The 22722-nt window shown below is 47.2% G+C and overlaps 2 protein-coding genes across 6 annotated transcripts in view; one reads left to right on the top strand and one right to left on the bottom strand.

The window, feature by feature from the left end:
• fars2 (phenylalanyl-tRNA synthetase 2, mitochondrial) overlaps window positions 1–1099 on the bottom strand; it is a 50836-nt gene extending 49737 nt beyond the window's left edge. The window contains exons 1-2 of one of the 4 annotated variants that reach the window (XM_044105114.1): window positions 989–1099; window positions 809–866 (exon numbers count right to left, since the gene is read on the bottom strand). The gene's annotated coding sequence lies outside the window, so the exon portion shown is untranslated. Of the gene's footprint in view, window positions 1–808; window positions 867–988 lie in introns of those variants that run through there. The other 3 variants (XM_044105113.1, XM_044105111.1, XM_044105112.1) reach the window with 3 other exon arrangements.
• On the top strand, window positions 816–22648 carry LOC122824477 (LYR motif-containing protein 4B). Of its 2 annotated transcripts, none has more exons than XM_044105212.1 (3): window positions 816–873; window positions 1015–1178; window positions 22127–22648. In XM_044105212.1, exons 1-3 carry the CDS (start codon window positions 844–846, stop codon window positions 22197–22199), a joined length of 267 nt encoding a protein of 88 aa, XP_043961147.1. In that variant the 5' UTR covers window positions 816–843; the 3' UTR covers window positions 22200–22648. The 2 variants fall into 2 exon arrangements, with proteins under 2 accessions (XP_043961147.1, XP_043961146.1); XM_044105211.1 differs by lacking the exon at window positions 816–873 and adding an exon at window positions 6854–6974 and having other exon boundaries at window positions 1026–1178.
• The last annotated feature ends 74 nt before the right edge of the window (window positions 22649–22722 follow it).

Below are 22722 nucleotides of genomic sequence, written 5' to 3'. Positions count from 1 at the left end.
GTGTAGCTTTTTCTTTTTCATTCATCCATACTGCTTCCCTCGCCCCCCTACGGGTCGCGCCCCACACTTTGGGAACCACTGCTCTACTCTGACCAGACAGATTTTAAAAGAAGCAGCAAAAGCAAAAGAGGTGGATTAGCGCAGCTAGCTAAGAGTTGATGGAGTCATTCAGGATGTGTTGCTGTGAAAGATCATCTCTGCTGCTTGGATATTGAGCTGTTAGCATGTCAGGGCTGTCATGACGCTGTTATACAGCAACAGTCTTCAGTCAGAGGCCTCTTTGGATGTGTTGCAAGACAGACTGCAACAGGAGAGCCTTCCTGTACACAGCATCATAGGCCACATCATCTCTTTAAATATTTTTACAGTGACATTTAGTTTATCCTTTGGGATAAATCAAATATTTTTGAATTGATAAAATCAGATTAATAAAGTGAAGCCTTATTTCCGTTTTGGGAACATGTAGCTCTGTTACTTTTCTTTTAACAGTTCTGGTTCTGTAGAGTCCAGTTTAAGAACGGTCACAGCAGAACCTAGTAGCTGTATATTTAAAGGTTGTCGGAGGTTTAAATAGGCTTGTGTCTGCGTAACCATGAGGGTTAAGTTAATTTAAAGCAGCTGCAGCAGGGTTGCTCACATGTTGACCCAAAACCAAAACGTTTTATGTGTACAATAAAGCTGGGAAAAAGCCAAACCACCACCAGTTGCAGTGAAGAATTTAACCCTCGTGGTGTAGTTTATTCATTAAAGCCTCATGTTTCTCTACTTAAAAACATATTTATAGGCTAAAGAAGCAAAGCTAACTCACCTTCTGTCACTCTCCTGTGTTGGGCTGTTGTTTAGATGGCGGAGCTGCGCCCTTACGACTTAAAGGCAATAAAAATTCTATTACGTCACAAACGTATATTTATTATATTATTAATCTTTACATTGTTAAACAAAATTTCTATTTAAAATAAAACAAATAATCAAATTGTGATTAACATACAATTTGAAATAGTTGTCTCTGTTCAGGCACTACTTGGTTGCCTAGAAATAAGGGTCCTGGAGCTCAAACGGAAAGAGGGACGGAACCGCGTACTGTGTAGCATGATGGCTGCTTCCACTCGGTCTCAGGTGATTTCTCTCTACAAGATGATGCTGAAGGAGAGCAGCAGGTTCCCCTCCTACAACTACAGGTGAGTCCGGGGCTGTCGGCGGTGTGAGGGGTCCTTCCGGCCAGTTTAAACCGCCTGTCAGCGGCTAAACACGCAGCTAACCGTAGTGTTTACATGAAGCAGGGTCAGTGTTTATGAAACCCTGGATGTCCTGGAGGAGACCTGAAGGTTCAGTTCCCAGGCTAACATGAGCTCTGACAGTTTAAACCACAGAACCATTAATGTGAGCATACATTCATGCGCACATCATCAGCTTTAAAACACGTTTTAAATCTGATGGTGTTCAGGTCATGATGAGTTAACAGCTGCTTTAAATAGTTTACATCTCATACTGTCTGTTAAATCTAACGTCGCTCTTGATGGAATTTAGATATATGGATCAAATCCTCCAGTCAAACTCCAAATCAACATTGTTTTTCGCAGATTTACTGTCTACATTGGCCCTTGAAGGTGCTATCTTTATGTTCCTGTCCAAATTGGAATATTTGTGTGTAATTTCTTTAAAACTATGCAATATTTGTCTGAAAGCTGTCTTAGTGCTGCCCTCTTTGGGACGAACAGTGGGTACTGCAGTTGAATTTTCCTATTGGGTCCAGCGGTACAGCGTCTGCGTCACAGCTCTGGTGTAAACCCACAAAAGTCTCCAATACTACAGAAAAAATGTTGCTAGATTTTAATATTGTGACAAAGTCGCAAAGCTTAACATGCTTCAGCCTCCAATCTGACCACGCCCCTTTCTGCCTCTTGGCTCCGCCCACTTTTGGTTGCATTTTCCAAACTTTGTCAGGAGGCGGGCCTTGGTTACATTTTAAAAATCTGAATATTTCAAGCTGGATCTGACATAAAAGAGATTCTGGTTTACACTGAGCCGTTCTCCAGTGGCTGGAAACTGAGACACCAGGACGTTTTGAAGCTAGGAATCAAAGTGAAACTTTTCTGTAGCACCTGCTGGAGGTGTGAAGGACTCTGGATAACAAAAACAATGGCGGATAGAACCTTGATACTTGACCTGTTCAGTTTAACATAGCTTGGTATACATGAGGGCTTGGTTCATCGGAGCTGGTGACCGTTTAGGATGAGGTGAAGCTAAGGGTCAAAAGCACATGTGTGTTCAATGACATGCTAAAATCACAGCACCATCTGATGGTCTGGCATGACAACTACAGCTGACTCCAGATGTTTAGGCGTTCTGTCGGAATTTGAAACTTTTCCCCAATTAAAATATGAAAATAGTGTCAGTTTACAGGCAGTGAGCTTCTGTAGCTTTAGCCTTAGCTTATTGTGTAAATGCTGTGGAATGACCACTAGAGATGAGAGGTTTTCTGTGAAACGGGTTCAGTTCTGACTGAATGGACTTGGTAGAGAGATACGAGTCAGGAGGTTCTGGGTTCTGGAACAACCCGACCTGTGGATCAATTTATCTGGAGCAGAACCGGCCAGTCAGCTGATCTGGGATTAACTTCAGCATAATCATAACCGTAAGAACTAGAAATATCGTTCAGTCGTGAGATAAAACTGAATCTTCCCGCTGAGGGACAATAAAGCATAATTTTATTCTATCAACCATAAAGGACGTCTTCCTGCTGGGCTTTACCTCTTTATGAGGTTTCAAAGCTTTGGCAACTTGGTGCATTATCGCCTCCTAGTGGTAGCAACACATCACAAATGGATCCCAGCAGATTTAGAGGAGACATATTATGAAAAATCCACTTTTTAGCTCTTAAATACATCTTTTTGTGCACTTTGAGTGTCTAGGAGTGCAAAAACAAATAAAATTCATTCTCTCCTTGTTTTGTTTAGATATCTTTATATTCTTTCTGTGATTTATTTGTTAGTCTGTTCATTTTTCTTTATTCGCTGTAACATTGTTCTTGTTTACATTACTGCTAAAAAAGGTCATGACTTCCAGCTAATCAGTTTTATGAATCTGACATTTTTTTCCCTCAATAACTTTGTAGTCAAAGTTCAGTTGCAAATAAACAAGTCAAAATGTTCAACACAGGATTCCCTACGTCGCATCAAAGTGTCTGGTTAAGTTACATTTTTTCAGGAATGTTCCCACTTCGGAGCGGAAAGTCAGTTTTTGCAGCACTTAAAAAATATGAATCTGATTAAAATCAAGCTATAAAATTTTTATTTTAATGATGTCTCTTGTCTTTGTGTCAGACTCCTCTAATAAAAATGTTAACATCGAACCGCTGCTTGTGAACATTTCCATCCTCTCTGAGTTGTGACTCCTCTTTGACACACAAAGTGCCGTTATGTCCTGGTGGGAAGCGGAGCAGCGCAGCGTGTGGGAGTGATTTGCTCCTGCTCTGAGCCGTACCTGTGAGCTTCCAGGTTGTTGTGGAGTGACCTGAATATGCCAGACGTTGCTGCCGGCGCTGTTCTGTTGTTGCTGCACTAACAGCCAGGCAGGCGCTCGCTGCTCTTCCTGGGATAAAACTCTGCCTGAGTTTGGAAGGTTTTGTCAACCAGAGAAAACACAGAAACGAACAGAAGTCAGATGAAACATTCATGATCTTCCACAGGAAAGTGAAACAGTGAGGTGATGATGGGCAGAACGCTCTGCGGAGAGCAGAACCTCAACAGTTTGGATTGTCTCAGGGAGGACAGTCAGGCTCACAGAATATAGTTAAAAAATCTTTTATTTTCATCAAGAGCTTTGAGATCTGTGGAGTTTTCTGCAAACTCAGGCAGACCTGAAACCAAAGACTTGACTCATGGTAAAAGTTTTACAGGTGGACAGTGATTGATCTGTTGCATCTGAAGTTGTCTAGATCGAATCGGTTTTCTTTTTGTTTCTATCCTCTACATTTAGATCATGTCTGATCTGCTAGTTTAGATCAAATATGGGACTTGAAGACTTCAGTCTTTAGCTGCTTCTCCTAGATCAAGTCTCACTCCGTCTGGTTAATGTCTGCTTTGGTTCTAGCCAAAGCAATTCAACTTTATGAAAAGAAAAACCCAAATGTGGAATGAAATTCACACCAAACCAAACCGATGTTGAGCAGTTCCAGTGTTTCAAACTGGCTGGTGAGGAACTGACAGAACGTTGACCAGCGGTCCTTGGCTCTTCACTGCTGCTCGTTCTTAAGAGACACTCCTGCTGAAATCATCGTCATTCTGCTCTAAAGTTGACGCACGTTGACCGAGGTTACACTCTTCCACCTCCAGCAGCTCTCTGAAAGCAGACAAGATGTCCGCTGGCCATTATAGTGGTTGAGATGCTTGCAGTCTAAAGTGACTGCCGATGAACGAACAAGGTCATCGGCAGTCAAATTGCTTGAGTGCAATGCATATATTTTCCCAACTTGCACTGCCATTGCAGTGATTTACTAAAAACAGGGAGGAGCTACATAGGATCTGCTAATGGAGATGAATCTGGAGCAGTTAAAGCTTTTCAGGCGGAGAAGTGGCTTTATGTAGGATTAGGTTTCTCACAGATCACCAATCATTGAGCTTTAAAAAGCCTGACTTTTAACCAAACGGGGTTGAACTCAAACACCCAACGCATCGTCAAACAAGAGCAACGACAGACGTGGCACTTTCTGTCCCCCAATCGATGGATGGTGTTGAGTAACGCCAGAGGCTCCACCCTAACGGTACCATCAACCAATGGACCTACAGCTGAACCGGGTTCAGGAATGATGTGTTCCTGGTTACTGTAACGTACCGCATCTCTAAATGGAAAAGAGGAATTCTTGTAATCAAGAGCAACTTGGGTCAGACGTGTCTTTGCCTCCTGATGTTGTCTCTCCTCTCTTTCCTCCTGATATCTTTCCTTCCCTGCTTAAAAATATCCTCCCCCCGCAGCGTGGGCGCTCCAACAACTGTCAACTTATCAGCGAGATGACAAAGACTTGTGATGAATAAGTGATTGTGAAAATCCAGTTTCAGTGTCTCGTCGCCTCCTCTCCTCGTCTCCTCTTCCCTTCCCGTCTTCGTCTGAAGATCAGAGAGGAGAATTCCCTCTGAAGTTCCCGTGACGGGATGACTCACTCTCTCACAAACACGCCGTTCAGTCATTCACTGTCTGGAGTCTCTCACTGTTGGGTTTTCCTCAATGAGCTGACAGGTACAGAAGCTGCTGCTGCTTATTAATAAATACAGATACAACAGTAACTATCAGTTCTTTCTCTGATCCGTCCTTCGTCTCTTTCTAGTTTCCTTCCCTTCAGGCAGACTCTAATCTGGATCTCTCCAGTCTGTCTTTGGACTCCAAGCATCAGAAACACTTTAGTTTCTGCAGAAACAAGATGTTCTGACAGCAGCAATGAAAAAATCAAATGAACTGAAAGTCCATCCATCCATTAATCTGTCCATCTGTGTCGGTACATCCGTCAATCCATCCATACATTCATCAAGCAGTCTGTCCGTCACTCACTATGTCCGTCAACCCATACAATCTGAGTTTCCCTTGGTGGGACGAGAACACATTCCTGTTCTGTCCATCAACCACTTTGGATGTCCACTGGTCAGACTGGTCCATCCTGCCATTACTGTCATCCATCAACCCAAACATCCATCAACCCAAACATCCATCTACTAGTTTTTCCGTCAGCCCGTCCCTCCGTCTTTCTGTTTGAGACCCAGACCTCCATCTCCTTGGATCCCCAGGAGGATCCAGGAGTGATTACCTCAAGCCTCTACCTGTTTATGTTTTATGGAAGGATGTTTTTGGCCAGAGCTGCAGTTTGTTCCTCAAATTCTCTGAGACAAACTTCATAGATCTGATGGAGCCAACAGACCATTGGTCTCTCCCAGAGGTCAACGTCCAGGTCGTCTGTAAAGCTGACCGGTTGGACCTGAAGCTCCATCAGGTCCGGTTTGGATCGGGTCAGAGAGTTGACCGGTCCGTCCCTCTCCAGCCAGCGGCGGCTCTTCGATCTCTGCTGAACTTCAGCTCAAATCTCATCAGTTCTGCTCAGAGGAGCTCAGCGGCGCCACCACAGGCTGCTGGGTTGTTCTGGTTCCTGACCCGTCTTCTGCCTGTCCAACAGAACCGGACCGTATCTTTATTCTGACCGGTCCGACTCTGCTGGTTTGATCATGCAGGAAAATCAGACGACCTTCACAGCTACACCAGACGATCTTGATGCAGCAAAGGATTGTGGGATATTAAACTGAAGAGAAGCACCATCAGCGGAAGGTTAAAGATGTCTGCCGTTTTTCCTCTTTCCCCTCATTTCTTTATTTTTTCCATCTTATTCTCCCCAGTTTGATGCTTTTAGTGACCTCCAGGTTGCTGCTCTCTGATTGGCTGGTTGCTGCGTCTCGTTGCGTTGCCGTCTGAATCCGCGGCGTCACTCACTGAGCCTTCATCTTCCTCTTCCTCAGGTCCTCGGGTGTATTGTGCTCATAAAGCAGGACGCGGCCCCCGCTGCGACGCTCGCTCATCAGCAGCATCTCTTTGTGCTGCTGCAGGTTTCTTTATATGCGAGGAGCAGAAAAACAAATAAATATGCGGTTGTTGTTTTTTTTTTTATTGCGCCGCCCTGAGCTTTGTTTGGCTCTAATTTATCTTCCTGTTGGTTTAGTGTGGAGCTGTTTCCACCTCTGGTCGGCTGTTTGCTCCTGAACTCCTCCCAGGGTTTAGCAGCTCCTGCTTCCCTCCCTCTTCGCTCGTTGGCCTGCCTTTCCTTATTATAAATGAAACCACAGCGTGTGTGTGTGTGTGTGTGTGTGTGTTGCAGGACGTACGCACTGCGGCGTGTTCGTGATGCCTTCAGGGCCAACAGGGACGTGGAAGATCCGAAAGCGGTAGAGAGGCTGATGGAAGAGGGAGAGCAGATGCTGGCGCTGATTCAGAGACAGGTGTGACACCCACACACACACACACACACACACACACACACACTGTCTCACTCTAACAGGCAGGTTGAGGTAGCGTTCCCGGTTGTGGACGGTTCTGGTCGGGTCGCCGAGCCAGAGGGGGCCGTGAATACAGATGAACACCTGCGCTCTGACTGACCACCTGTCGGCTCATTACTGCAGGCTAATCGCCCGCCAGCGCTCGCTTTGTTCCCATAACGACCGCGGCCTCTCAGCCAATCCCAGAGGAGGACGGGGACAACAGTCCCAGCCGGGTTTATGAAACGTTTGGATTTATTTAAGAGGAGAAGCGGTCGGGGGTCGGGCGGAAAGGTCGGTCGGCGAAGCGTCCGTGGTCGGCGGAAGCGGTCGGGGGGTCGGCGGAAGAGGTCCGGTGGTCGGCGGCGGAAGCGGTCCGGTGGTCGGCGGAAAAGGTCCGGGGGTCGGGGGAAGAGGTTGGGGGTCGGCGGAAGAGGTTGGGGGTCGGCGGCGGAAGCGGTCCGGTGGTCGGCGGGAGCGGTTCGGGGGTCGGCGGAAGCGGTCCGGTGGTCGGCGGGAGCGGTTCGGGGGTCGGCGGAAGCGGTCCGGGGGTCGGCGGAAAAGGTCCGGGGGTCGGGGGAAGAGGTTGGGGGTCGGCGGCGGAAGCGGTCCGGTGGTCGGCGGAAGCGGTCCCTTTCTAACTGTAGAAAGGTTGAAGCTCAGTTTACTCCTGCCGTCTAATCCAATCCCATGAATGTTTTGACATTTACGTCTCCGTCCCGTTTTGTCTGGACTCCACATTAACTATCACATTTACATGCTGACATTTCACTGCCGAACCCAGTCGTCATGGTAACAGTAGCGCTGTAAACCAGTCAGGGAGGGAGGATAACGAGGAGCGGGACCCAAAGCTAAACATCAGAAACGGGTAAATCCAGCTTGTTCTGGTTCACTGGTTGTACTGGAGAAACACCTGATTGGTGTGTGTGTGTGTGTGTGTATGTGTGTGTGTGTGTGTGTGTGTGTTTGGTCTTGTTTGCTGAATGTTGATAATATTTATCGTGTCAGTATTTTCCATCCGTTGAGTCCAGCTGGTCGGACATTTTATTTATCGCCACAGAAAAATGATCTGAATGCAGCAGCCTCATGAACCAGTAAACACACTCACTGGTTCTGCTGGGACAACACTGGGCCCGTCACGGCCAGAACCAGTTCTGCTCATGTTCCAGAACTCTGTGAGGCCCGCAGCATGACTCTGCCACCACCTTGCTTGGCTGTGGGTTTGTGACGCTTCGTGTTGCTTGTTGAGCGTTTCAGATGTTCCAGTTTGGGTCCGTCAGACCCGATCTGAAACCGGGTCGATCAAAGACACTTTCCCTCAGCAGGCGACTAAAATCGGGTCGTTGAAACCAAAAGAAACCTGCATCTTATCCAATTTTCTATTTTAGTGAAGCAGTCTGAATCACTTACTGTTTAAAATCAACATTTTGAAGAATCACATTAGAAAACGATGGAAATGATAAAATTCAAAGTAATGTCCTTAAAGTTCAAAGTTCATCCATATAAACCAGTAACCAGGCTTACAGGCTGGTTTGTAGATTCTTTTTGCAGTTAAACATGAATCCAACAATCTGATAGGAGAATAAAGAAACATGAGAAATAAACCATGAAGTAAAGAGGACTGGTGTTACTGGTGTTACTGGTGTTACTGGTGTTACTGGTACTGAATGGACAGCAGTGGGTTTTAAACAGCAGCAGCTCTTTACTTCTGGAGAATCGGCTCCTGACGCCTCACAGCTCCGTGTTTACCTCTCGCCCACGCTGACTCAGACGTTGCAGCGGAGGAAAGCGCTCGCCGCTACAACGCATCAAATACTACGAGCTGCTGCAGAATCCATACTGTGACGCTTCAGGTTTCCTCCGCCGAGTCCAGATCCAGGCGGCGCGTTAAAGCGGCAGCGCAGCAGAACGAGGAGGAAATGTAGATCTGAACATCCAACATAAATCCATAAACACCGGGGGACGTTTCTGTGTTTCCAAGGTCAGTGTGACCTCTGCAGCGTGACGGCCTCACGGTCTCTGTGTTGGTGTCCAGGGTGGGCGGCGTGTGGCGTGAGCTGATCTGGCGCCCGTGGGCGTCCTAACCCTCCTCCGCAGCGCCGCCGGCTCCCCGCTCCGTTAAAAAGTTGAGTTTGTTCCTAATTGTGTCTGTGGTCCCTCACGGCCGGTGAGCCTCTGTAAGTTAGTTAGGGAGTAAAGATGATGGATTGCAGCTGCAGAGCCGCCTGTTTGTGGAGCAGCAGCTGAAGCATTTTGCTCTCTGTAATGAGTTCAGGAAGGAGGCCCTGAAACGGAGATGAGACGCAGAATAAAGACGTAAAGCTGCAGAGTTCAGAGGAGAAACTTATTTATTTAACTCCTTCAGCGGCGAGTCAGTCAGCAGCTTCAACACGCCTCTGAATCCAGAGGCTGCAGTCCTCAGAGTCCCACCGCCGAGCAGAACCCACCCAGAACCAACCCAGAACCAGAACCCACCCAGAACCCACCCAGAACCAGAACCCACCCAGAACCCACCCAGAACCAGAACCCACCGAGAACCGACCCAGAACCAGAACCCACCCAGAACCAGAACCCATCCAGAACCAGAACCCGCCCAGAACCAGAACCAGAACCCACCCAGAACCAGAACCCACCCAGAACCAGAACCCACCCAGAACAAGAACCCACCCAGAACCCACCCAGAACCAGAACCCACCGAGAACCGACCCAGAACCAGAACCCACCCAGAACCAGAACCCATCCAGAACCAGAACCCGCCCAGAACCAGAACCCCAGAACCAGAACCCACCCAGAACCAGAATCCACCCAGAACCCACCCAGAACCAGAACCCACCCAGAACCAGAATCCACCCAGAACCAGAATCCACCCAGAACCGACCCAAAACCAGAACCCACCCAGAACCAGAATCCACCCAGAACCAGAACCCACCCAGAACCAGAATCCACCCAGAACCAGAACCCACCCAGAACCAGAATCCACCCAGAACCAGAACCCACCCAGAACCAGAACCCACCCAGAACCAGAATCCACCCAGAACCGACCCAAAACCAGAACCCACCCAGAACCAGAATCCACCCAGAACCAGAACCCACCCAGAACCAGAATCCACCCAGAACCAGAACCCACCCAAAACCAGAACCCACCCAGAACCAGAATCCACCCAGAACCAGAACCCACCCAGAACCAGAACCCACCCAGAACCGACCCAAAACCAGAACCGACCCAGAACCAGAACCAGAACCCACCCAGAACCCACCCAGAACCAGAACCCACAGGTTCTCCAGCCGACCTCATCATGAAATCCTTTTACTTTAGTTTCTAGTGTAAATATCTGGTTCCACTTGGAATTAGACTAAATTAATTTAGATGTTTTAATCAACATGTAGAAGTTTGTTTTAATAATTCCTTAACGATGAAAAGAGAAATTCCTCCGACAGATTATTTCACTTACAGCTACAAGCTTTTCCTCCGTAGAGGAATCATTATTAGTGTTTTTACAGTGTAGACTGGAGCATCTTCCTCTTCCCATCCAGGAGCCGTGACTCTGGAAGAGGGTTGGTCACATGACATCACGCTGCTCTGCATCCTTTCTCCTGCTCTTCGCCTCTTTAGCTGTTTTTTATGCGCACTTTGAAGTATGGCTTTAAAATGACATGAAATAACTTCAATTTCACAAAAAGGTTTTCATGCTTGCTTGGTTTTCTGCTTTTCTGAAAGAGCTGATGCGCTAACAGACAGATGGAGAATGTTGGACCAATCAGTTCTGATGTAGCAACCTTCCATCGACCAACGGAGACGTTCAAACATCCAGCAGGGAAAACTCTGCCAGCCAGAGCGCCAACATGTGATGACGTCATGTGCGTAGCCTGATTGATTGGTTTCAAAGCAGCATTGCAGTATTCCAACCCGCCCATCAGGAACCGGACCTGGGTCGGACCCCCGGTGGTTCTGGTTTCAGATTTCTGCAGAAGCCAAAGTTTAACCAGAAGTCTGGAGGCGGCTGGGGAACATTCAGCTGCTGGATCTGATTAAACATTTCAAAGCAGCGATTGTCTCTAGGCTGTAAATGCTAAAGATGATGAAGACTACCTGGTTGCCTTCATCCTGGTTTGTTCTGTAAAGGTGAAGCTGATTACCTGCTCAGCCTGGAGGGTCAACGCCTCGCCGTCCTGCAGCACAGATGCAGATTTAACTGGATTATAATGAATCTGACCTTTGTTGGTAACGTGTTTACATCAGTTTTAATGTCACACCTGAACGGGAGGCAGGAAGGAGCAGCTGCTCGCAGAAACTGCAGCAATCACAGAACATGGCAACAAAACCTACGGCCAACGAGCCAAACCTACGGCCAACGGGCCAAACCTACGGCCAACGGGCCAAACCTACGGCCAACGGGCCAAACCTACGACCAACGGGCCAAACCTACGGCCAACGGGCCAGACCTACGGCCAACGGGCCAAACCTACGGCCAACGGGCCAGACCTACGGCCAACGGGCCAAACCTACGGCCAACGGGCCAAACCTACGGCCAACGAGCCAAACCTACGGCCAACGGGCCAAACCTACGGCCAACGGGCCAAACCTACGGCCAACGGGCCAACACACCTTTTCTTTCACCTGTCTTCTTCCGGTCTTTACTGGTTGTCTGGTCCCAGATGACGCCCCCTACTGGTCTGGAGGTCCTGCGTTTACTGCCGCCAGTTTGGGCTGTTTTATACTTTTTTTTCCATTCCCAACATGTTTTTGCTGCATTTGTTTTTTACATTGTGTGTCTTGGAGTTTGCATCATCTGTTTGTCCCTATCAGCTGCCGTAGATCATGATCCACTCAGTGACACAGATTTTCACAAGCCCACAGCATCATTCCTCCTCCTCCTTGCTGGTCAGGTGTTTTTGGTCCATCATCTCTGGTCTGGTCTGTCCAGAGGACGTCGTTCTTGGTGTCTCTTCCTCCTCCATGCCGATGCAGCTCTGCTGACCTCAGTCCTCCCGCCATCTTGTTCTGGAGAGAAGAGTTTCTCCTTCCAGGCGGCCATTTTGGTTCTGCTTCACGCTTCAACCAGGAGGACGCAGTGAGGGTGCACTTAGTTTTCCACTTCCTGCCTTATGGTTTTACCAAAGTGTTCTGTTCAGCTTTACGTTCTCTTATCTAAACCTCTGACCTCATCAGGACAGTTTTCTCGTTGGTCAACGTTACAGTCAGTAAATGAATGAATCCTAAAACCGTGTTCATCAAGTAACGCTGATGAACACATGAAAATGTAGATGTAGTGATGTAGATCAGCAGTGATCTAGATGTTCTGCTCCGTCTGGGGACCCGGTGGGTTCTGGGGAAGCCTGATCCAGCAGTGGAGGAGAAAAGTAGGGCAGCGCCTGGCATGAGCGCGGCGTCACCTCCTCTTCCTCCTCCTCCTCTTCCTCCTCCTCTTCCTCCTCTTCCTCTTCCTCCTCTTCCTCCTGTACTGTTTCCTGCAGGTTTGGGTATCTCCACCGCAGATGGAGCGCCTCTGTGCTAACAGTTAGCTCTGTTAGCGCTAATTGTGTTAGCGAACTGATCAGCTGGATGAAAGCTGACACCTTCATCCTCTTCCTCCTCCTCTTCCTCTGTAGCAGGTGGAGAGAAGCAGCAGCTTCTCAGGATTTCATTATGGCTGCAGACACTTCATCATCATCATCATCATCATTATCCATAAAGCGAGGCGCTGCTGACCAGATGAGGTCAGGAAGCTGCTCATTTAGGACAGCGCCGCCCTGCTGGCCTGTAGAGACGAGGGTTGGACCTAAAGGTCAGGAGGTCAGCGCTACATGGTTGGACCTAAAGGTCAGGAGGTCAGCGCTACAGGCTCAGAGCTGAAGGTTTGACTTCCTGGAACCAGATGGGAGGAGCGGCCATGTTGTTCTGTCCCAGTAAAGAGACGTCTATAAAACCAGAATCCCAAACCTGTAGTTTCATTCTTAAATGACGTCAGGGCCATTAATGACCTTTGGGTGACCTACAGCAACGCCATCAGGTCCAAACGGTTTGCCGGCCACCTGAGGGAGAATGAAGCGTCTGAACTGACAGAAACATGGCCGTGTTGGGGACGTCTCCAATAAAAGACCAGAACTGAACCATAATTAAACTAATTTATTATCGTTCATCACAAAGACTGCTGGGACATTTTATTGTTATTTTTAGCATAGCAGAGCCATCCGTCAGCTGGCAGATTGATTCTGTTTCAGACTGACGTCTTCTGATTTCTCTGCTGTAAAATCTGAAGCGTTTCCCTTCAATCCGTCCATCAGGAGCGTTTTGCTTTTCCTGCGGCATGTTTCAGGTCTAATGCAGAGAAATCAGCGCTGCGCTCAGCGGGAGAGGAACGGAGCCGTCATCTTTAAACATCCGTCAAGCTGCACCATCAGATCCTCCTCCAGTCCACCCAGAACCAGCAGGTTCTTCCCTCTGACTGAAGTTTGTATTTCTGACGGCTGAGTTCTCGTTCTCGGCTGGTTCTCTGAGCAGATCGGCTGTAGAAATGTCTCCTCATGAAATGGAGACGTTTCCTCTGTGGGTCCAGCTCCTCTCAGCTTTTACCAGTTTCCTGGCTAATCGATGAAACCTGGTATGTAAAGTGTGTCTGATGTAATCTGTGCTGCAGCTGAAGCTGTTAGAGATGATGTAATGTGATAAACACGGCGTGTGATTTCAGAGCTGCAGCATCTGCTTTCTGTTTCTCCTCGGCGCGTTTCTTCTCTTTCTTCTTCTATTCTTAGAAATTTGGAACTGATGCAACGTGGTTCTGCTTCCTCCTCCTGTGCATGTATGATGAAATTCATTGACTGGAGAATGCAACGGGACCGGAGGGCGGCGGCGAACCAGGAGCAGGAAGTAGGCGGGGAGGAGGAGGAAATGACCCGATTGGGTTGCAACGTTAGGAGGTTCTGAAGCTACTCATCCAATGTGAAGGACAAAGAACAAAAGATTGAAACTCTTGACCGCCGTAGGTCACCATCAGGATGTTTCCCCCTGATGGTCCGGTCGACCCGGTTCTACTGGAACCAGAACTCCACCAGCTGCTGTGGTTCTGAGTCAAACCAACCTGTTCCCCTCCTGGCCTGTGGGGGCGCTGCACCAACAACCACTGAAGGAAACCACACAAAAACCTCTGAAGACACTGAGAGCAACTTCCTTCTTCACCAGATGGAAACAAGATGGAGGCGTCAGATTTTATCTCTTTAGTCTTTGGCTGAAGACCAGGAGACATTTCTGCTGCTAGCGCTAGGCTAGCACGTTAGCTTTGGTTGGATTTACCCAGAATGCCCTGCGCTGTAGTTCACTTCCTGCTTTAGGAGCGGTTTCTGGTCCGGTTGGCGTTCACATTCAAACTGAACCCAGACTGAGGTCTGGAGGACCAGAGGTCAAAGGTCGGTTAGCGTTCACACCTCCCCAACCCAACTGGACTTTGACTAGACCGACGGACTGGAGTTGAAGTGACTGGTGGGACTGAACTCTTGGTTTGATCCCAGTCAGTTTTCAGTTTGTTTTCAGTTTGCTCCACTCGGTTTCCTCCGTCTCTCTTCAGCACGTTTCCTATCGATTGTGTCGTTCCAGAGTAACTGCTGCTTGTTTTGTCCGCTCGCTGCATCGATGTGGCGAAGGTTTTCCTCCGGCTGCAATAATAAGATAATTAATGGCAGAAAGTGACTGCTGACAGTAAAAGCTCAGTGAAAGGAAGCGGGAGCAGCAGCTCTAACTCTGCTGGTATCAACATTCGGCTGATTATTCAGAGGCTGGTTTAGCTGAACGGTGCGTCTGATCATCCGTCTCTTCATTGGTTTCCTGCTCTGAGCTCTGAAGTTGATGTCACTTTGCTTTAATCTGTTTAACCTCGCTGTGGAAAAACAGACATTTTACATTTCAGTGACTGAACCGACAGCAAAACGTCAATAACCCTCTGCCAGCCGCTGTGGGTCTAATAACTAATGAATGTTGGAAAAACTTTCATCTTCCAATCAGTAAACAAACAAGTTTATTAAAGGGAGGATCATGTGACTCTCTCCTAGCATAGCTTCTATGTTAGCGTATCTTCTGTTTTAGCCTAGCTTACGTTTTGGCTTCTTGCTGTGACCTTTGACCTTTGTTGGACCGCCATAACGTCACCAGCCTTACACAGCCTTCTGTCTTAACGCCACACACAGGACCTGCCATGTGGGCGGAGCCTCTGCTGAAAGGGGAGGAGCTTCTGGTGGCGTTTCTGTGTGCCGTTGTGTCAACGTGGGAAGATGAAATCAGCTCAGTGTGAACTGATTCTGATGCAAATGAGCTTTTATCTTAAAGAATTTGATGCTCAGAATATATTTACATTCTGAGCATTTTGATCAAACTGACAGTATTCAGTACATTTAAAGACGCAGGATGCTTTTAGCTCTGCAATCTTTACAAACCGATGGATGAAGGATCTGGATCAGCTCTCCAATAAAGAGAGAGAGGTCAGTTCAAGGTCGAATCGTTCTGTAAATCTGCTGCTTCAGAGGGAAGACGCTTCACATCTGATGAAAGTTTCCAGATTCAGTCACAAAGTAAAGCCGTAAATTAGAGGAAAAGACGGGAGAAGGACGAAACAATGGAGGCATAACGAGCTGGCAATTTATCCCCTTCCTCCTCCTCCTCTTCCTCGCTCTGCCTTTGGGTTCATCGGACTGAAACAGAGATCAGAGGAGTCCGGCCACAAGCGAGGAAACTCCACACACACACACACACACACACACACTCTGAGCTGGATGCTCCGGTGTGTAAGCGCGGTTCGCCTCGGTCTCTAATTAAGGAGCGTTCGCTGCAGAAGGAAATTAAGGTTCAGAAACGACAGATTTTCAAAGAAACTCCTCATTAAGGCGAGTTGGGCTGGAAGTTTCTGTTCCTCCCTGGAGATTCTTCAGGTTCACCAGCCGGGCTGCCATTGGCCAATCCCTGAGGGGGCGGGGCTTCTGGCTAACGAGCTGGTGGGCGGGGCTTATGGGAAGGAGGTTTGAAGGTTAACCAGCAGCAGGTGTAAGTGAAGACGTCCCATTGGTCGGTTTCCAGTCGACCCAGACGCAGCAGAGGGAGGTTCTGGTTTCAGACCCGAACAGAACCTGAGAGTCGGTGCTGCTTTCAACGACCCACCAAAAGAATCAGGAGGGGGAGAGCTTCGAGTTGGGTTAGCTGCTCTCAAACTGTCTGCAGGATCACAGGAAGTTTCTTCTGATTGGTCAGTGATCCATTAGCTTAGCGTACCGTTAGCTCAAAGGTCAAAGAGCGTCTTTCTATCAACAGCAACTGGGCTGCTTCAGTTCGAGAGTTTTTCATAATTGGACCATTTTTTTGTTAAGTGTTTCCATGTACGTAAATACTCTGATAAACGATCTTTAAAAGTTTTGTAAAAATCTTTCCAGCTTCCTGCTGAGTGAGGGACTGACTCAGTTCCTGGATGAATCCTGCAGTCGGTTCATCAATGATGAACACGAGATGCATCCTGGAAATAAAGACTTTCTACATACACCTTAAAAAGTTCTAGAGATTAAATGTGAAAAACTACTTGAAGAGCAAATATTAACCATAAAATCAGCAGTTTAGTTTCTAAATTTGAAAGTAGCCATTTTGAAATCCTAACTGGAGTCAGAGGCTGGTAGCCCATCGCTACACCATGAGGCCGAGACGCTAACTCATCCTGAAACAGTCGGCTGATTCAAGTCCTGAGCTGCCTGGTGGGTCGACTTCAACCCCCTTCTGTCTCGGTTCTTTGGAAACTCAGACGACCAACGTGTCAACATTTCAAAAATTGTATTAACAGCAACTTGTGTTTATTTTCCACTCATAAAACATCAAGTTGCAAATGCAAAAGTTCCAACTCCGGCTACCCAGCGTCTCCCGTTGACTAGCGTCTCCCGTTGACTAGCGTCTCACGTTAACTAGCTGATCTTTCCTTCGGTCTTCAACCCGGTCTCCTGACTGAAGGTTAGCCTCTTTAGCAACATGTCTCCTAATCTCTGACGTGCAAATGAAATTAATCTGAGCGTTTTTAATTGGTTTTGTAGATCTGTGTGTCTGATCTGTGGGATGAAGATGAAACTCTACGGTTTCGTTTTGGTGGTTATGTCAGACATAAACAACCAGAGCAGCTGCTCAGCAGCCCAACAGGAAACAGTCGGTTTTTGCACCTTAACAGTGAAATATTTCCCGGAGGCTCTGATGCAGAGCAGAAACCAGCAGCATTTCTGACATAAAGTCCAACAAAAACAGAGTTTTGCTTCATAAAAGCTGAGAGTTTGGATGTGAAGAGTAAAGGATGAATGATTCGGTGGCTGGCTGTTTAATGTGGAGCTGCTCTGCCTCCACCGGCTAAATGTTCTCCACAACTTTATGAAAAGCAATAAAAAAAGAGAAGAATTGGAAAAAGGAAGCGGAGACTGTAAATGTCAAGTGGAGGGAAAGATACAGAGGGAGGCGGCGCCTTCAAACGGGACCCGAAGCACTTTTAATGTTCATGAATCATTTATGAGGAGAGCAGAAACTGGCACTTTGGAAAACACACAGGAAGTTTCATCGTTGGCAAGAAACGGGGCGCTGCAGGGCCAAGATGGCCGACATGTCCGGGTGTTGACCGCGGGGCCAAGATGGCCGACATGTCCGGGTGTTCACCGCGGGGCCAAGATGGCCGACACGTCCGGGTGTTGACCTCAGCCGCGGCGCCAGTTCAGGCTTTCTGGATGTAAACTCAGGGACTCGGACGATGAATGACCATCAAAAGTCTTCAGGATGATCCGACCTGCAGAAAACGATTCGGACCTCTGGAAAAAAATTGGCTTTTTCCTTATAATTATCAATTTAATTCTGACACTTAATTCTGCATATAATAATCTCAAAATTTTTATTTTTTTCTGAATTTTTTTCTTTGAATTATGGCTTTTGCCATTTCTGAATTTATCACTTTTTTCTAAAATGTTCTGACCTGAAGGTGGCGCTGCAGCTGGATGCATTAGGCTTCATTGATAAATGTGTTCCAGAGGAGAACCAAGTTTCTGGAGGAACGTGTCGGATTCAAGTGATTTATTATTGTCTGATTAAAATCAGAGAAAAGGTCCACTGGCGTCCCGGGACCGGACTGGACCGGACCGGACCGGACCGGACTGGACCGGGACCTTCAGTCCTCTTTTATCCCCGCTGTCAGAAGCGATCTGAAGATGTGCATCGTGTTTCTGGTTCTGCCCTCTGTCTCCTTTCGGAGACGCTGAAGGTCCAGAGTTTGGTTCCTTCCGGACTCAGAGAGCGTCTTTGCCGGGTCGAATCCACAGAGCCTGTTTGGGCGGCGAGCGGCTGTCAGACAGCCGGGTGTTGCGTTGAGGCTCCGTCTCTCCTGAGCCCGGCTGGGAGCGGCGGTGCGATGTTAATCTTACACCTCCTGCCTGGTGGGAGGAGGACTGCGGGTCGGCCCGTCACGACTCGGCGCCGTTCTGGGTTCTGCTGCCAATGGATGGCGTGACGTTCAGAGGAGCCCACATTAAAACGCATCGTCTGGTTCTGTCTCTGAGGAAGACGAGCTCTCCAGAGGGTTCACCGAGAAGCTCAGAGGATTCTCTCATTTTAACAGGATTTCTTTTAAAAATGTTCTCAAGTTTCATGTAAATTTAAATGTTCCAGATAAAATTTCCCCAAAACCACCTCTACCCCTTTAAAACTAGCAGCAGTGGCTAAAAGTGGAGCTAATTTCAGTCAGGTTAGCGCACGTAGGTTCCCCTAAATTAACTATTCCAGATAAAGTGTAAAGCAATAGTTTGAGATTTTGTGAACTTTCAGTTGAATGAAGTTCAACATTTGTGTTGAAGTTTTGATTATCGAGCAGCAAAAGTCATTAAGTCACAAAGTGAAACATGAGTGAAAAATCTGATCCAAAGAATCACTTCCTGGACGCAAACCGAGCAGGAAGGCGTGTAGTTACAAACTTAATCCAGTAGAGGGAGATGTACCATGTTGATGTAGCACTTTAGCATTAGCTTTAATTAATTAGCATGTTGATGTAGCGCTTTAGCATTAGCTTTAATTAATTAGCATGTTGATGTAGCGCTATAGCATTAGCTTTAATTAATTAGCATGTTGATGTAGCGCTATAGCATTAGCTTTAATTAATTAGCATGTTGATGTAGCGCTTTAGCATTAGCTTTAATTAATTAGCATGTTGATGTAGCGCTTTAGCATTAGCTTTAATTAATTAGCATGTTGATGTAGCGCTATAGCATTTTCATTAGTGGCTCCCACCACTGAAAACGAGGAAATGAGAACTTTGTCAGGAACCGACACGGAGATGTTGGATGTTTCCTTTCAGAGGTCAGAGGTCAGACTCATGTCTTTGTTTCCCTTTGGATCGGCACTGATTTGCTCTGGTTTTTTATTGTGGCTTTAATCAAGTTCTTCAGTCGTTCTGAAGGTTTTTTTTACTCCTTTTCTCTTCATTACTTGATAATAATTTGAGGTTAAGCCTCTAATCTCTGTGCTTTAAAACTTTCCTGCATAAAATCCTTCTAATCTGCTGGGATTAAGCAGTTTAGTTCTCAGATTCATTGAATTTAAGACTCTCTATAGTGACATTAACTTCCTGAGAGTTTAAACGTCCTGATTTGTCTTTTTTGACCTGATCAATATCTGCTTTGGCCCTCCTGTAGCTGTAGTAATAGAAACCTTTTCTGTGAGTTTATAACTTCCTGATTTCTGGTTCTGTTGGTTTGTAGCGTGGGGTTACGGGTCGGGTCTGCAGCTCTGCTTCCTGCAGGCTCAGGCTGGATTTGTTGGAGAATCCTGCAGGATCTCTGAGTCTTAGCTTGAGACAGCGACAGCAGCAGAACACGCCGGCTTTCCAGAACCGTCTGCCAGGAGGCGAGCTCCGGCCCGGCCCGGTCTGGCCCGGCCCGGCATCAGCCAGCGGTCTGGTCCGGTGAGCAGAACCTCCTCAGGCCGGTTCTGGTTTCCGCTCTGAGCCGGAGGAAAGGTTGTAAATCTGCATAAAGCAGTTTAATTGAATGTAAACCGGCGGCTGCAGTGTGAGCCTCCCTGAATCCTCCAAACGCAGCGCAGCGGTTTTATCTTCACAACTCGGCCATCGATTATTCATGAGGTGAAACTGACAGCAGCTCCAATAAAAAGATGAAGTGATGCAGAGAGAGGAACAAATGTGGGGAGGAGAGGAGAGGAGCGAGGCCTTCCCTTTGTTACGAGACACAGCCGCAACAATTTACATGAGAGCCAAGCCTCCCTGCTGCCCATTGGCCGCCCCCCGCCCCTCCCCACTACGCCGCGCCGCAGCCAATCAGGAGGTCACACACACAGCGGGGGGGCTCCACGGCGAGGGGGCTCCTCACGGAGAGGACAGAAAGTGAAAGAGGGGATTCATGTGGGGGGTGAATGGTCTGACGGCAGAATAATTAATGAGCCGGATCACAGAGAGGAGCGGCAGCGTGGAGAGACGCTGCCCCCTGCTGGCGCTGCAGCAGAACAACCACACACCAAGGAACAGGAAACCCAGAGAGACGCCTGATCCGGTCCCAAACCCGGAGAGACGCCTGATCCGGTCCCAAACCCGGAGAGACGCCTGACCCGGTCCCAAACCCGGATACACAGTTTGCTTTGGAACATCTCTGATCTCAGTTTAAACTCCTCAGTGATGTTGAAACAAGGCAAATTGAGTTTTCTTCCTTCAGTAACCCTGACCCTTCTCCAATGAGGTCATGACCCCGTGCAGTACGGGGACGATCCTAGAGACGGTACCGATCATGACAGAGACCAGAACAGACCCACTGTGGAGGTGTAAGGCGTCCACAACAACTGAAAGAACACGTTGAAGAACCACCCTGTACCTTTAACACCAAGACTCTGAAGGTTCCTCTAAGGCCGTTTTCACTCTGCCAGGTTGATTTGGTCCATCCACTGTGAAGGGAGGAACTGAGCACAGGAACCTCTGAAGGCCTCATTCCAGACCCCCTGCTGAGGTCATCTGGTGATGACCTGATGACCGCAGGAACCTCCACCTTCTGCTAGAGTCTAAGGGTCAGAGATGTTTCTGATTCTGCAGAACTTGATGCATGGAGACACCAGAGGGACACACAATCACCAGCAGTTATTGTCAAAGTGACACGTAAACGTTCATCTCCAGAGCTCAGAGACTCTGTGTCTGAATGAGGTCAGAGGTCAGCGGGTTAACAGAAACAGACATGAGGCCAGAAGATCACAGCTGAATATTTGATCATTTTCTGTTTGAAAGTAAAAATCTGTTCTCTGGAGCTCCGACCCGCCGGCAGCTGAGGCTGGACAACCGCGACCGCACGACGACCGCACGACGACCCCACGACGACCGCACGACGACCAGCTCAGCACTCCGGTTGCTTCTCAGCCTGCTGTACTGAAAACACACACACACACACACACAGTGGAACAGCTGTCCTCACTCAGTATAATTGTGTCTCTGCAGCGCCGCCTGCTGGAGGAACCGGGCGCCTCGCTGCTGATCAGAGGAAATATTAAAACTCTTTAATGTTCATTTCTGTTTCTTATTTTATAAATTAAGTAAATTACAAAATATTTCTAAATACTTTAATCTTTAATTGAAATGAATTATTTCTTAATATGATTTTCAATATTATAAATTAGCAACAATTTAAAGTGTTTTAAGTTTAACTTTTTCATTTAGTTTTATATTTTTATTCTCATTACTTTTAAAAAATATTTTTATTTAAATCATAATATTTAAAACATTTGTTTAGATGTTTTATGAAATTTCAATTAAATATATTTACTATCTGAACTTTATCATGTTGGTTTTCCCTCAATGTTTGTAAAAATATTTTTGGATGTTGTCTCAATAGCTGCAGGTCCAGTTATACGTTTTATTTTATTTTTTGACTGTTTATGTAAAAGTCCATCACTATTATGTAAAACTTTGGAAAAAACTTCCTTGGTCCATTTAATGATTTAATTTAAATATTTTCACTCCCATTAATTTTTGTTTTTGAATGTTTCTTTCAGTTTTTATCTAAATTTCTCCAGGTAAGTCGTGGTTTTCCTGCAGTTTTCCAGCCTGTCTGAGTCGTCCCTCCTGTCTCCGTCTGTCCAGGTCTCCATCGGGAAAATGTACGAGGCTCAGCGGACGGTGGTGGACGCGCCGTGACGCATCGACCGGCCTGTGAAATGCATTGTGGGAGATGTAGGCCGGAGTGAAGCTGGACGTTATTCCTGCCTGATGTTTCTCATGTTTCCTCTGCAGGAAAAACTGAAACTTCAGTTTGTTTTTCCTGAAACATGAAACATCAGAGCTGCTGGATGAAAACATGTGAAAGCAACTGAAGCTGATCGAGTCCGTCCTGCAGGAGACGAGGAGGACGGACAGCGGTCAACTACCGCCGTTTGTTTTTACAGTGCAGGACTTCAAGTTTCATCTCTAAATTGAATCAAAATCCTTATTTTTTTTTAGTGCAAAATGAATCAGATCTGTAGGCTCCGCCCTTCATCCTAAGCCCCGCCCCTCAGAGGAGTCACCATGGCAACGGTTCATGGGGTTGTTATTGCTGGTGATCAGATGATCGTCTCTGAGCTTCTTCCTGCTTCAGATGGGAAATTAAAAGTTTCTCTAATAACATTTATAAGTTTCTGTTTCTTTTTTTGGTTGCTTTCGTCTCTTTTCTGACTCGTTTTTATGGCATTTTTATTTTT

This window comes from Gambusia affinis, linkage group LG21, assembly GCF_019740435.1.
Source record: "Gambusia affinis linkage group LG21, SWU_Gaff_1.0, whole genome shotgun sequence".
Classification (NCBI taxonomy): Eukaryota; Metazoa; Chordata; class Actinopteri; order Cyprinodontiformes; family Poeciliidae; genus Gambusia; species Gambusia affinis.
The sequence above is the reverse complement of the archived record's forward strand: the minus strand, read 5'-3'. Positions and strand labels throughout refer to the sequence as shown.

What these genes read in the sequence shown, in the direction of transcription:
- LOC122824477 (XM_044105212.1), top strand. Translation starts at nt 844, where the DNA reads ATGGCGGAGCTGCGCCCTTACGACTTAAAG. An exon ending in TGCGCCCTTACGACTTAAAG is followed by an intron (nt 874 to 1,014) that starts GCAATAAAAATT and finishes GTCTCTGTTCAG; the next exon opens with GCACTACTTGGTTGCCTAGA. An exon ending in TTCCCCTCCTACAACTACAG is followed by an intron (nt 1,179 to 22,126) that starts GTGAGTCCGGGG and finishes CCGTCTGTCCAG; the next exon opens with GTCTCCATCGGGAAAATGTA.